Source organism: Monodelphis domestica, chromosome 5, assembly GCF_027887165.1.
Source record: "Monodelphis domestica isolate mMonDom1 chromosome 5, mMonDom1.pri, whole genome shotgun sequence".
Taxonomy (NCBI): Eukaryota; Metazoa; Chordata; class Mammalia; order Didelphimorphia; family Didelphidae; genus Monodelphis; species Monodelphis domestica.
This window is the reverse complement of record NC_077231.1, coordinates 306,310,275-306,324,182: the sequence shown is the minus strand read 5'-3', so window position 1 is coordinate 306,324,182 and position 13,908 is coordinate 306,310,275. Positions and strand designations below refer to the sequence as shown.

General features: G+C 44.7%; 2 protein-coding genes across 5 annotated transcripts in view; both read right to left on the bottom strand.

Annotated features, from left to right (window-relative positions):
• ANO10 (anoctamin 10) overlaps positions 1 to 9,029 on the bottom strand; it is a 213,615-nt gene extending 204,586 nt beyond the window's left edge. The window contains exon 1 of one of the 3 annotated variants that reach the window (XM_007505242.3): positions 8,910 to 9,029. The gene's annotated coding sequence lies outside the window, so the exon portion shown is untranslated. Of the gene's footprint in view, positions 1 to 8,573; positions 8,663 to 8,909 lie in introns of those variants that run through there. The other 2 variants (XM_056800402.1, XM_007505241.3) reach the window with 2 other exon arrangements.
• On the bottom strand, positions 1,766 to 9,033 carry LOC100032236 (prefoldin subunit 3-like). 2 transcript variants are annotated; one of them, XM_007505240.3, is made up of 2 exons: positions 8,910 to 9,033; positions 1,766 to 3,359 (listed from the first exon to the last, which is right to left on the bottom strand). In XM_007505240.3, the coding sequence occupies exon 2, from the start codon at positions 3,357 to 3,359 to the stop codon at positions 2,763 to 2,765; it is 597 nt and encodes a 198-aa protein (XP_007505302.1). In that variant the 5' UTR covers positions 8,910 to 9,033; the 3' UTR covers positions 1,766 to 2,762. The 2 variants fall into 2 exon arrangements, with proteins under 2 accessions (XP_007505302.1, XP_001381297.1); XM_001381260.5 differs by lacking the exon at positions 8,910 to 9,033 and adding an exon at positions 8,574 to 8,675.
• Positions 9,034 to 13,908: the final 4,875 nt, after the last annotated feature.

The following is a 13,908-nucleotide window of genomic DNA, read 5'->3' as shown; positions in this document are numbered from 1 at the left end:
ATCTCAGACATCTCTGGGCTTATCTCCAGACTTCAGGGGACCTCCTCTTAGGGTCCCTGGCCTTCTCACCTTGCTTAATTCCATGAAAAGGATTCTAGAAACTAGATCTTTTGGCCAAAAAGTCTGTCTCATCATTGGGTAAGAAGAGGGTTCTCCACTGAGCTCAAGTCGCCTGTTGGATAGTTCAAATTGGATGTCCTGGAGACATCTCTAACTCAACATGTTCCAGACGGAACCAGCAGTACTTTCTCTCCCACACCTGCCCTCTTACTTCCAACCCTCTCTATTTCCCTCAAAGACCCAAACCCTCCTTCCAGTCTCCCAGGCTGGTAATCTGAGCATTGCCTTGGACTCCTCACTCTCCTTCACTCTCACCTCTCCTCTAGACTATCACAACCACCTTCTAATTGGTCTCCCAGCCTCAGATCTCTCCCCACTCCAGTCCAGACCTATTCACTGCAGCCAGTTCTTTTGCTTAATAGCAAATAAATAAACAAAAGGTCTGATTCTCATACTCAGCTGACTCCAGTGGCTTCCTATTGTCCTTGGGGAGAAGATAAACTTCTCTGATTAGCTTTCAAACCCTGCCTGCTCCCCCCCACCTAATCTTTCCAGTCCCAATGGACACAATTGCCCATGCTGTATTCTGAGGCCCCATACAGGCTTTCTCTTTGTTCCTCAGCTCCATTCCACATGCCTGGAATGGACATCTCTTAGGCTCACAGATCTTATTTCCCCAAACTTTCTCTCCAGATCTCAATGCATTGATTCTTAGAAGCAGACAACCCCCTTGCCTCCTACTCCCTCCTTGCTCTATTTGACTGTCCCTCCAGACTTTTACCTCAGAGTAACTCTCTTTAAGGCTAAGCCCAGGCACGATGTTCAACATGAAATCTTTCCTGATCCTCCCACCTGTTAGTGCCCTTCCTCCCAAACTATCTTGAATTTAAGCTGTTTTTACTTACTCTAGTTATGTTTTATTGGATAAATATAAGCTCCTCAAAAGTAGGGGTTATTTTATTTGTTGTTCATTTCCCCAGCAGTAGCACACTGCCTGACACACAACAGGTACTTAATAAATGCTTGATTGACAATGCTTACTTTACCTTTGTGCCCTTGTTTCTGTGGTTTTCCTCCACAGAATCGCCTCAGAAATGGACAAACACTACAAATGAGGGCTTGATTTATTGTCTTCCTGACTGTCTAGACTGAAGGAAGTGATAGAGAAAATGTGACTGCAGCAGATTAAACTAAAAGTGTATCCTGCATGCACTACTCTCCCCTAGTCAGTTGTTTTAAATTTACCATCACCGCCCCGGAGGATGAAGTCTCTCTGTGTCTGTCTCTCCCAATGCCTCCCATTCCTAAGACAGGGAGAGGTGAAGAAGCAGTATCCAGGAAGTTGCAGGAGAGAAGCCCTGCCTCAGATCAGGAGATGCCTGTCCTGCTGTTGGCCCTCATCAGATCAAATCCAGAGAATTCTATTTGGGGAACCATATTTGGGGAAGGGTCTTGATGAGCCAGAGAGCACACAGAGAAGAGCCACTAGTAAGGCAAAGGGGTTCAAGATCAATCAGCTGAAGAAGCGAGGAATGTTTAGCCTGGAGAAGAAAAGGTTGAGGAAAATGTGAGTGTCTTCAGGTATCTGTGGGAGAAGGGTGAGACTGCTTCTAGAACTATCAGCAATTCCTAGAGGCAAATTCAGTGGGTTTAGGGATTGTGGTTTTGTGTTCTTTTTACATTTTAAAAGGAGTCTAGCCACAGATTTCATTTTACTGTTTTAATATTTTGAAAGAAAAGCATACAAACTTTACAAATGTACCATTCACTACTTGAAAGCAAAAGAATACATTTCTATGTTTAGCAAACTGCATCACTCAGCAGCAGAGGTACAAACTACTTGTTTCACTATAGCAGTTTTATAATCCTATGTAAAGTTTCACTTTAAATTCAGGATAGCTTATATACTTCCTTCTTTTTAAATTAATTAACAATGAAATTAGTTTCCCCTCTTAAGATGCTCTTTTGAACTGCTAGGCTGTTCGCCATAGATTTAGGCAAGAGATTTTCATCATATTACTTCATTACTGCACAATGGCCACTCAATTTTCTTTTTAGTTGACGAAACTTTGGAAAGAAAGTGGGCAAAGAACATGTGGCCTCAACAAACCTTGTTGCTGTTCAAATATATTCCATGTCTTAAGTTATAAGGGAGGATAAATCATTTCATGAAAAAGTACAAAACATTTAGGAGACTGACCAGGAATTAACCAAATTTACACCAGAGGAAAAAAATCAACTTGTGAACCATCAAACTTACAATAGACTGGTTTAACAAAGAACAACAGGTTTGCAAAATGGGAACCATACATTTTCCCTCTCTCTAAACTTCAAAGGTAAACAATAACAAATACAGAAGAATAAAGACTCATAGGGTGTCCAGGGGACAGTGCCACCTATGCAGCTTTGCTGGAGGCAAATTTCAGGTTTAAGTTAATCAAAGATATGGAATGTCAGAGCTCAGAGGGATCATGGAGATAACTGAATCCAAATTCCATATTTCCTTGGTTGAACAATTATAATAAAATTTCATGACAAATAACAAGGCCAAATTTTATCTTTATAAAGAATATGTGTGCTCCATTTTGCCTTCATTTTAATGCCCTTCTTGTTTAAAAAGCAATTATTCCCAAGTCAAAATTCAGATCTCCAAAGGCCAAGCCCCTTGGGAAAGCTGAGCCATGGGCCCAATGGTGAGCACACTATGCCACTCCGGCTTTGGGAGCCTCCTCCCTGTTTCTTCTCTTGACGTCCCAGTTGTATACTCGGGCCATATTGACTTCTGTGGTGGTGAACTGATCCCGCAGAAAGTCTAGGTCTTCCTCAAGAGACTCCAGGTTGCTGGTGGCCATAGAGTGGTTCTTCTCCAGCAGCAGCTGGGCTTCATCAATATCATACTCCAGCATCACGTTGGCACCCAACCACAGACAAACTTTATCCGTTGGAGGAACAGAAGCTTTGCAGTACAGGTTATCAGCCAGCAAGAATCTAGTCTCCAGGGGCTTTGGGGTCTCCTTTTTCTTCTGCATATACTTTAAAATGTGTAATGTCTGTCGGATTTCAGGAATCTGATTCTTTAGCCTCCTTTTCTTCTGGGCAAGGTTAAGTTCCATAAACTTATACTTCTGATATTGCTCATCTAATTTCTTGAGTACAATATCAACAGATTCATTTCCAGGCTGTTTCATAAAGGCATCTACATCTTCCACGAACACTGCTTCGGGGATGCCCAGATGACTCCGGTGCCTGTTTCCTGCCGATGAACTGCCAGTGGTCCCAAGTTCCCTTGGAGCTGCCATCTTGGAGGGAATTCAATCCAAATTCAGTGTTGATATAAGGTAAAACATACTAACAATTAGAGCTGTCTACAGTGGAAAGGACTGCCTTAGGAAATACAAAATGCCCTCTTCACTTGGATATTCTCTCATTCCTCAGAATTTCCTAGAACACTTTGTCTGGAGATTCCCCTTTGCCCTACTCCCCCCTTCTTTGTCTGATACTTCTCTAAGGCAATGTAGAATAATGCAAAGAATGACAGATCTAAAGTCAAGAGAGACCTAGGTTTAAGTCCTGCCTCTGGAGCAAACCAGTTCATATGGCCCTAAAGAAATCACTTACCGACTCTGTCTGTTTCCAATTCTGTAAAATGGATCGGCACCAGTCCTACAGGGCCATTATGAACATCAAATGAAGTCATGAATGCAAAGCTCCTTACAAATCTCAAGATGAGCTAAAAAGAGCCCCTATGTATGCTCACATCATTTTCCCTCTACCTCTAATGAAAGTAAGCTCCTTGAGGGCAGAGTATATTTGGTATTTTGACTTTGTTTCATCCAAACAGCATAGTGCTTTGAATATAAGAGGCATTTTAGGTCATGGAATTAAAGATGGAAGAGACATAAGAGGTCATGAAATCAATCTGCCCTCTCAATTTTACAGATGAGGCAACTGAGTTAGGCAGAGGTTAAGTCATATAGCTAGAATCTGTGTGAGGCAGGATTTAAACCAGGTCTTCATGACTCCAATCCACCATACCAGGCTGCCCCTTAATTAATATTTGTTGACTGAAAAAGGAGAAAATCTCCCTTTAATGCTCCGTTTCTATCACTGGAGGGGGGGAAAAAAGGCACTAGTATAGCAATATCTATTTAGTGCTACTCAGGAAAATGAAGATCTTCCTCAAGGAACTATTTGCAATTGTATATTTCAGGGTTTTTTAATTTAAAAAAATAGCATTTTATAAGCAAAGCCACGGGACAGTAAGATAATTTCACTTTGCATGCCCACAGGCTTTTACACCCTGCTGTAGAAAGTCATACTTCCCTTCATTTGTCCTAACACTACCTCCTTCCAGTTCAAAGGGCTGGACTTCTGGAAACAGGCCTAGGTTCCTCCTATCTATACCCTTCAAGATCATACATGACTTCCTTTGTGCCCCATCTCATACTTGTTTTCAGTCTGGGGAGATTAGCATTTTCTAGAACAGAAAGGGGGGGTCACACTCCTTTGGCATTTGCCCCAAGTTCCTAACACAGTATCGGACACACAGGAGACAGACATTCAATAAAGATTGGATGAATTAACAGAATGAAGGGAAGGAGAACTCTACACTCTGGGTTGGTCTCCAACAATTTACCAATAGTCCTTTAGCCTAGGCCCTCTGCACTTTGAATTCTAGAGCTTTTGGACTTTCCCTTCTTGGTCTTCTTTGCTGGCTCCTCACCCATATCATACCCACTATGAAAACCTGCCCAGGGATCTGTCCTTGGCCCTCTATATTCTCTCTCTCATCTCTGCAGATGACTCCCAGATTCATAGTTAAAGTTCTAGTCCTTCTCAACTCCAATCCCAAATCATTGACCACCCCCTGGACACTGTGACCTGGACGTCCCCCCGGTCTCAAACTCAGCAAGTCCAAAACAAAAATTCATTCTCTTTCCCCCCAAACCCTCCCCACTTCTGATATGCCCTACCATTGTCAAAAGTGCCACCCCTGTCCCAGTTACTCAGGCCTGCCAACAGTGTCATCCTCAACTTCTCAGTCTCCCTCACCCCGTGTTCATTATGTTACCCATTCTTGTCATTCCTGCCTTCAAAATATCTTGTAAAGATCTCCTTCTCTCTGCTCATCCAGCCCTGAACAAGTCTCCCTTAAACTACAGCAACAGCCCTTTAAGAGGTCTCCGTGCTTCGGTCTCTCCCAAACTCTCCTCTAAGAGATCCTAACAGCCTCTCTGAGCTGTCCTCATCCTTGGGACACTTTGTGCCTCCTCTCCATTCCTTGGTTTCAAGATTCAGCTCCCATCCCTCTTCATCAGGGTCTCCCTCCCCAGCTATGGATGTCTTTCCCTTTTGTATAATTTCCCATAATCTCTAAAAATGTGTGTGCACTGGGACAGTTCTCATTTACCTCCCTATCAGAAGGTGACTAATCTCTTGAGAATAATGGCTGTTTCTGCCTTAAATTTTATCTCCAGGGCATAGCACAGCACCTGAACATAGCAGACACTTCATAAATGCTTGCTGCCTCGATAAGTTAAGGAAAGTCTACAGTGTCTATAAAGGCACCATTACCATCCAAGGCCCATGGGGGTGCTACAGCATAGAGTGCTGGGTCGGCAGGCAGGAAGACAAGTTCAAATTCCTCCCTGGACAGGTCCTGAGCCCTATTCTGACTCTCTCTGCCCTACAGTCTGCTTAACTGTAAAAAAGAGGAGTAACAATCCCTTTCCTCAAAGGGCTGTGAGGATCAGATGAGGAAGCAATCATAACACACTTGGCACAGAGCCAGGCACAGTCGGAGCTACAGAAATGCTTATCCTGACCCTCCTATCTTGTATGGCTATGAGCAAGGCCCCAGAGCTCTCCTGGCCCTAGTGCCCTCATCTACACCATGCAGGTAGGATGAGGTCAAAGAATGGAATCTCATCCCATTCTAGGACCCAAAGGTCTTCTAGGGTGTGGTAACTGGCATCCACATGGGATAAACCAAACAGTTTTTCATGGGAGGCCCCTGAGGACTGCACTAAAAACCAGGTTCCCGATACTATCCCTATCCCTGGCTGTGGAATCTTGGGGTTTTTAAATTTTTAATTGTTTTTAAAACTCTTACCTTCCACCTTAGAATCAATATTGAGCATTGGTTCCAAGGCAGAATAGTGGTAAGGGCTAGGCAATGGGAGTTAAATGACTTGTCCATGGTCATACAGCTAGAGTCTGAGGCCAAATTTGAACCCAAGACCTCTCGTCTCTAGACCTGATTCTCTATCTACTGAGCCATCTAGCTGCCAGTTGTAGGGTCTTGTAAAAGATTCTTAAGCCTCTCTGGGCCTCAGTAATTCCAACTCTAAAATTACAAAATCAGACTAGGTACTATGAAAAAACCCACTGAATCTGAGGTAAAAGAAGCTGACTGCATTTCCTCCTTATCTCTCTGCCATTTAAGGGACTTGGGTACCCCTAGACAAAAACCCTTCAGGAGAAAATAAAGGTGTTAGGCTTGATGATTTGAAATCTCTTTCAGCTTCAAATCAAGATAATTGGCATTTACAGAATTCTTTAAGGTATTTATAACATTACACATTTGTGTATGTCCTTTTACATGTTGTCTTCCCCCATTAAGATTCTTGAGGGTGGTGACTCTCTTTTTCTTTTATCCCCAATGTTTAGCACCGTACCTGGTATACAGTAGAATTTAAATATTCATTGAATTATATTGAATTAAATGTGTATATATACACATTTTTATTACATACATAATATATAATGTACTTTAATTATAAATACATCACATATTATATGTTACATATAAAAATGTGTTACATATACACACAGAGTACCTCTCTTGTCCCTCACAATAGCTCTTTGAGGTAGCTAAGACAAGTATCATTAACCCCATGCTTGATTATGGAGAAAACCGACTCTAAGAGATGACAAGGATACCCCTGGTTGCCCATGGAGGGAGCAGGATTCTAGACCAGATCCGTCCAGGTTCTACAGGCCATGGTCCAAGAGGTACATCTCATAGCCTCTTTGATACCATGAAATCTATTTTAACTTATGCCAAATCATACCTTCCTGTCACTGAAAACGCAACAGACATAAAATGTACTGGCAGTGTCTGTGGGACCACAGCCTAAAATAATACGGGTGGCCACCTCAGCAAAGCAGGAAGGAGCATGATTTATGAGGAATTCCACCTACAACTGTTCCGGTGTCTGAATCCCTTCTCTGCTCCTACATTTATTAGTTAAGATGTCCAGTGCACAGGAATACAGTTCAAGTGTCTGAAATAAGAAGCCTGGGAACCAAATAACTCGGCTGGGATCAAGACTACTGAAGGAGCATGCCCTGGCAAACTTGATTCTGAAAAAAGACAAGACAGCAGCCAGGAGTCCTCAGTGAAGGCAGCTTCCCTGCAATCACTACCAGCCTGGTCAAGGCTGGCTCAGGATCCCAGAGTAAGCTACCAACCTTATGGCACCTCCAAAAAGAAGCCCAGGGTCTTAGGTCACAAGTGCATATACTCCATCACACTTCCCAAACTCTGTAGGCTACCACAATCCCAGGCTCAATATTCTTCCAGATATCCAAACCTCAGACATTCAGCTTATACTGCCCCGCCATCCAACAGCCTTCAAGCCCAAGCCCCAGATCTCACTGTCCCTGATAAGGTAGGGGGCAGGCAGGCCCCTAGCCCTGGCCCTTCTGTAAAGCTCAATCTCAGCTCACTGGACATTCATAAACCCCACCAAGCTGAGCTCCCTGAATTACTACCCCTGTTTGGGGGCACTTCCTGTCATCTCAAGGCTGTGCAGGGCAATGCCCCAGGCCTGGGAGTGCGGAGAGGTGGCTGTTTGTTTTAGACTGGCAGAAGGTTGGCGGAAGGAAGTGGAGAAGGACCCAGGCGCAGCCATCCATGAGATTGATGGAGCAGGCACAGAGTGGGGGGTCCACAGAGCTCAGGGTTCTGCCGAGGGGAGGATGAACAGGTCAGATTGGCTAGTGTACTGACCCTTCTCTCCTGTTTGCAAAAGGGGCTCGAAGGTCTGTAACTGCAGACTGAGATCCCTGGGGAAACTGAGCCGCAGGAGGCCGCCAGCGGGGGGTGGGGGGAAGCTCCTCTCCTCTACTTTACCCTGCCCCCACTGCGCTTCCACTTCTGAGACAGAAGGGGGAGGGGGTGTTCTGAGCACCCCCATTGGAAGGCACCTCAGTCCAAGGTCACACGAGGAGGAGTAAAAATGAGCTGGAGCGGAGACGCAGATGCCCCCAGGGGCAGACCCTAGGCTGGGTTCTTTCAAAACCAAACGCCCTGGGGGGCTTCTCTAGGCCTGGCCTCCATGCGCCTCCATCCTACTCAATCCTAACTCATACCTGACCATCCCATCCCACCCCACGCCGTCCCATCCCTTGCTTCCCCGTTCCATCCTATCCCATTTCATTCCACCACCCCCACCACCCCCCGCCCCAATCTTCCCAGGGTCGGGGTCCCGGAGTCCCCAACTACCTACCCCAGGCCCTAGCAGCCTCACAGCAGGGGGGAGAGGGGGCGGGACCTGAGGCTCTGCCACCTCTGCGCAGGCTCAGACGGGAGGGACCCCGGGAAGAGCAAGGAAGGACGGGAAAAGGAAGCGGGAGGAGGAGGTGGGGCCTGAGGCTCCACCTCCCCTGCGCAAGCTCGAAAGGGAGGGGCCCCGAGAGGAGCAGCCGGGAGGGGAGGTGAGAGAGGCGAGGGGGCGGGGCTGCCCCCATCGCCGGGTCCCCTCTAAGGTTTACGGGCCAACGGGGCTGTGGGACCCCAGGGAGATCTGAGCCTCCCTTCTTCCCTCCTGGGCTCACTCGCTCACCTGCCGCCTCTTCGCTCCACGTCCGCGGGACTTGGTCAGCGGAGACGGGCGCGGCAGCTGCGGCCAGATCCTAGAGGGGCCGAGACGGGGCTGGCGTGTGGGGCGGGGCAAGCCGGGGCGGGGCGGGCGCGAGTCGGGCAGGGCACGGAGCGCAGAGCGTGCGTATCCAAAGCTCCGCCTACTGCGGCGACGTAGACGTGACTACGTGTTAATGTCATCATGCTTCCCTGCTATGTTCGGATGGACCTGGGAGTGAGGGTATGTTCCTGGGAATCCGCCAGCCCTCGCGCCCTCTCTCTGAGTGTGGCTTTGTTTCTCCCCTCTATCTCTACCTCTCTCCTCAGTCTCTGCCTCTCTCTGTTGGAATGTCTTGTTCGAGAATAAAAAAGGCTCCCAGGGTCCCTGCACGCTAGAGCGCGTTTGGGAGGGAGGAAGGGGTCAGGTTCCGAAAGCTTTGACCACGAAGTCAAGGATTTTATATTTGGTCCTGGGGGTCCTAGGGAGCCCCTGGAATTTGCTGAGGGACATGGTCAGACTCACACCTTAAGGTCACTTTGACAGCTAAGCGGAGAGAGCTGAGGCAGGCTCTTTCAGTAATCCAGTTTGAGATGATGAGGAGCTGGACTAGAGCGGCAACAGCTTCAGAGGAGAGAAGGGAGCATATACAAGAGATGTCCCCTAGGCAATACACTGATTGTGAAGGAGTGGGGAGTCCAGGAGGACATCTAGGTGCCCGGCAGTAATAGGGAAGATAGGAGTGGAAAGGATTTAGGTGGAAAGTTCTATTTTGGACATGGCTGAAAGGCAGTTAGAGATGTAAGAGTGGAGATCAGAAGAGAGGTTAGGGCTGAACTTGTCGATTTGAGAGTTGTTGAATAGAGATGGTAATTGAACCCATGGGAGTTGATGAGGTCACCAAATGAAATAACTCACAAGCCCCACTTTTACCTCTTCTGAATCTTTGCCAATGGTAATAGTCTCTCAGTAACCGAGAACAACCGTTGTCTTTGTGCTTTTTCATCTATAGTGGGTGGGGTTAAGATAGATGAGTGTGCACAAAGACACTTGTGCGTGAAAGAGATTTAAGTGGAAGAGTATCCATCCAGAAATAAGCACATGACTTTGTTGTAAGGTAAAGAATATTTACTTAAAAGGAAAGGCTGGGACAACAACAGGATTAAATCAACCCAGAAGCATTGCCAGCACCCATTCTCAAGAGAACTGCCTGCTCCCCAATGTCCCTTGTGAGCACTAATCCCAATTAAGCACTCTCTCCTTTCCCTGTAGGAGAGGCAAACCTCAGATTGACTCATTCACTGGCCTGGTTAAGAGGTTAGCATCTTCAAGCTGCTGCCTTAGATCACATCCTTTTTTACTCTCCATAGGGGGATTAGATTGGCAGCTGCACCCCATGGTTCAGGGTCACCTCCCTCTCAATCTTGCTGCATAAGTATTTGCAACACAGAAGCCAGTAGTGCTTAGAAGACACCTCTACTGAAGGGTTGCGGAGATCTTGCTATTTCTCCTGGGAATAGAGGAGAAATTCTTCCTGCCACAACTTCTGCAAGGGGCCAGGTGCAGATGGATATTTTGGGGGACAGGAATGTACCCATATCTCTAGCTTTGAAATGAACCATGCATGGCTAGCTTCCTCTGGTTTTCTCATCCTTTCCTCTTCCTGCCCTCTCAAGTTCCTGCTTCTCTCAACTAGAAATTTCACAACTCTTATCTCTCATTGGAGACCTCCAAACATTCTTCCCCAAGAACACTAAACATGTCATCGAACTGGGGTCCAACATTCCCCTTCCATACATCTCCCTCCCCTACATAATCCCCATGAGCATCTGCCAGGCATTCTAGGGTTTATGAGCTAGAAACACCAAATTATGGCAAGAGTGATTTGTATCCTCTATACCCTATTACATGGAAAATAGAGAAGTTGTGACATTTCTAAGACACCTTCTGTAGTCTATGTATTTTATGATTCCATAGCAGTAGCAGCTTGAGTTTTTCTTCAGTTTTTAAGTGCCTTTATAGTACGCATTTTACCCTCTTTATTTTTTTCCTCCTCCCATTATTTGAACTTCAACAGTCTTCCCAAACATCTGATCCCCTCTTGTTATTACTGTTGATATGGTTGAGTGGACTCTTACTGCCAAGACCTTCTAGCTGTCTGTGGTCTTCTGTTACCATGATCTCTTTCTTCGCCTTGTGGAGTAGTCATGATGTTCCTCTTAAGCATGGCATAGCACTTGGATTTGCTTGTTGGGTTCCTCATAAAGTCATGAATAAATGAGGTCATATTTCTAAAGCACCTAGCACAATGCCTGGCACATAATAGACACTCTAGAAATGCCAGCTCTTGTTATCTTCTTGTTGCCCAAACAGACATTCAAATATTCAAGTTCCAAAATGGCTTGTGTTTTATAGGTAACCCATAGACTGGTGCCAAGTTCCCTCAGCCAAAAGCAATATACTTCCTGGGCAACACTAGTCACTTTCAACCAGTGGCTTTCAAGAATGTTTTCATTTGGTCTAAGTTCTGTTACTTGATGAAATAGAGCTGTTTAGGCTATGTTCATACATAGTTCACACCTTTGTTTGACTGTTCTTACCTGGAAGATACCCAACAATAATGGGGGGAAAGGGGTGAAAATCATTCGAATCAGGAGGCAGTTCCAAACTGAGCCTATGAAAGGAAATTCTTGGTTCTCTTTGTCTATTCTCATTTTACACTTGTAAAAAGGGAATCCTTTATTTTTTTTGCCTAGTTGGAGTTAAAACTTTGGTTAACCCTAACTTAAGTACCTCACTAGATTGTGAAGACAGGATTAACTCTCCTTTGTCTACCTTTTGATTGAATAAACACAAGCTTGAACTAGGTGGAGGAGCTCCCAAAGCACTTGGTGAATTCACATCCTACTTAGAAGCCAACAAGATACTTAGAGAGCTCCACCCTTTTTTCTAACTCAAACAGCCAGAAATTTTTTAATATTTTTGAGTTCATACATTTAGAAAAAGGAGAATCCAAACTGGGTGACAATTCAGAAATGTGTGAATCCTAGGAGGAGAGTTAACCCCTTTAAAGGTGAGAAGTCAATCCCACAAACACTGCCCCCTGGGCAGTGCTCAACTATTTGGAATCTGTGATTAACCCCTGTGAAGAGGGGCAGGGGCAGGGACAGGAACAGGAAATCACCATAAAAGCCACAAAATCCTTCGGCTAGGGCAGTCTCATGAAGTTGAGTCTTGTGGAGAGTATGTCCTGAAGATAGTCTTCGAGGGAACTTCATTGGAGACTGCATCGTGGATCATGACTTCAACTTAGACTCTGACTCCTGGACTACTTAATTGGGTGAATGAAAAGATTGACTCTCTTCCTAGTGTGAACCTTTAAAAATTCTCAGACTCTAATTCATAATTGGTTAAGACCATTCCCCACTTTAAACAATGAAGGGACTTAGATCAGGAATGTAAGACCTCTACTCCACCTCTACTTAAGCATACTTTAGGGAAAGAAACTCCTTGCTGAACAATGAAAATTACTTAAACCCATCTTAAGCTGTGCCTATTTTTAGATCTAATAGAAAAGTGTGCTAAGTACCTATAAAGGTCAGGCAACTTGTGAATTTCCAAGGAGCAAAGAGGTGAGAACTTAGTCAGAGGTTTTTTCCAGGTGTGAACTTAATCAAAAGTTTAAGCCTACTTAGGTGTGTGAGATTTAAAATGGTTGAGGTCTTAAACTGTAGTGATTAAAATAGTGGAAGATATAAATTGTGATAGATATAAGAGAGGGTGAGTAAATTTGACCGCAGAAATATGTTTCACTACAGTGTCTTGGGTTTAAAATCAAATATAAGGTGGTCACCAGGGAAATATTCCCAATTATTCAAATACCCAAGTCAATTGGGTTTTATAGAGATTTTAATTAACAATACAATGAGTAATCAAAGAAAGAGAGAGAGAGTAAGTAAAGAAAAAGTATGAAGGGCCTCAAGCCAATATGGCCTAGACCTGAGTCTTAAAAGAGAAATCAGTCAGTTTTTTATAACTCACCATAAGATCTGTCTAAGTAAGGATTTCTAATGACACCAGGCCAGCAGCATCTCAGCTGCTTTCACCAGCTCCCTCCTCCATCTGAATGTTTCAGAATCAGTCTCCTCAGAATGAGTCTCTCCAATCTGAATGTTTCAGAATGACTTCCCAGCTCTTCCCCGAGCTCTTATTTTTAAGGGCAAAATCTTCTCTGTCACCTCCCCTAAGTCCTTACATCTACCAATCACTGTAGATGTTTCTAAAGGACCGCCCATTTTGAATTCACAGCTGAGTAGTTTTAATCTCTTTAGTAAGTCAGGAAAAAAATGCTGCTGTGTCGACAAATTTCATTAGAAAAAAACTCTGAATCAAAGTTATCACCCTTTTAGATTTAAGTAGTTTACAAGTTGCCCCACCTTTATAGGTACTTAGTATCCCATTGTATCAATTCTAAAACAGTCATGACTCAAAGAACTTCCTGTCCCTTCCATAAGCATGGATCAAAGTACTTTTCATTGTTCTCAAGGAGCTCTCTGTCCTAAAGCAGTCCTAAGTAGGGTGGAGTAGGGATATTCCCAAGGCAAGGAGCCCCCACACTCAAGTAGAGTTCTCACCATCTGCTAGGGAATTTTTTTAAGTAGAAGATTCCCCAATGAGGGAAACCCCTAACATTCATAAGTCTGAGAAATTTTGAGGTTTACAGGTGTGAATTAAGAATGGTATGTCCTTTGGAAAACGTCGACTGTGATTGGTAGATGTGAGAACTTAGGGGAGGTGACATAGGAGAAAATTCCCTTTAAAAGGAGATGAAAAGCTGAGAGAAGGAACGGTCTCAGAAGAACTCTCTCTGGAGAGATTCAGCTGGGAAAAGCTGAATTGGAGGAGGCAAGTGGTGTCTCTCTGAACACTAGAATCTTGCTTGGGACAAATCTTGTGGTGAGTGGATTGAAGACTGACTGATCTC

Bases quoted from the DNA above. Each gene is read 5' to 3' on its own strand.
- LOC100032236 (XM_007505240.3), bottom strand. From the start codon at position 3,359: ATGGCAGCTCCAAGGGAACTTGGGACCACTGGCAGTTCATCGGCAGGA.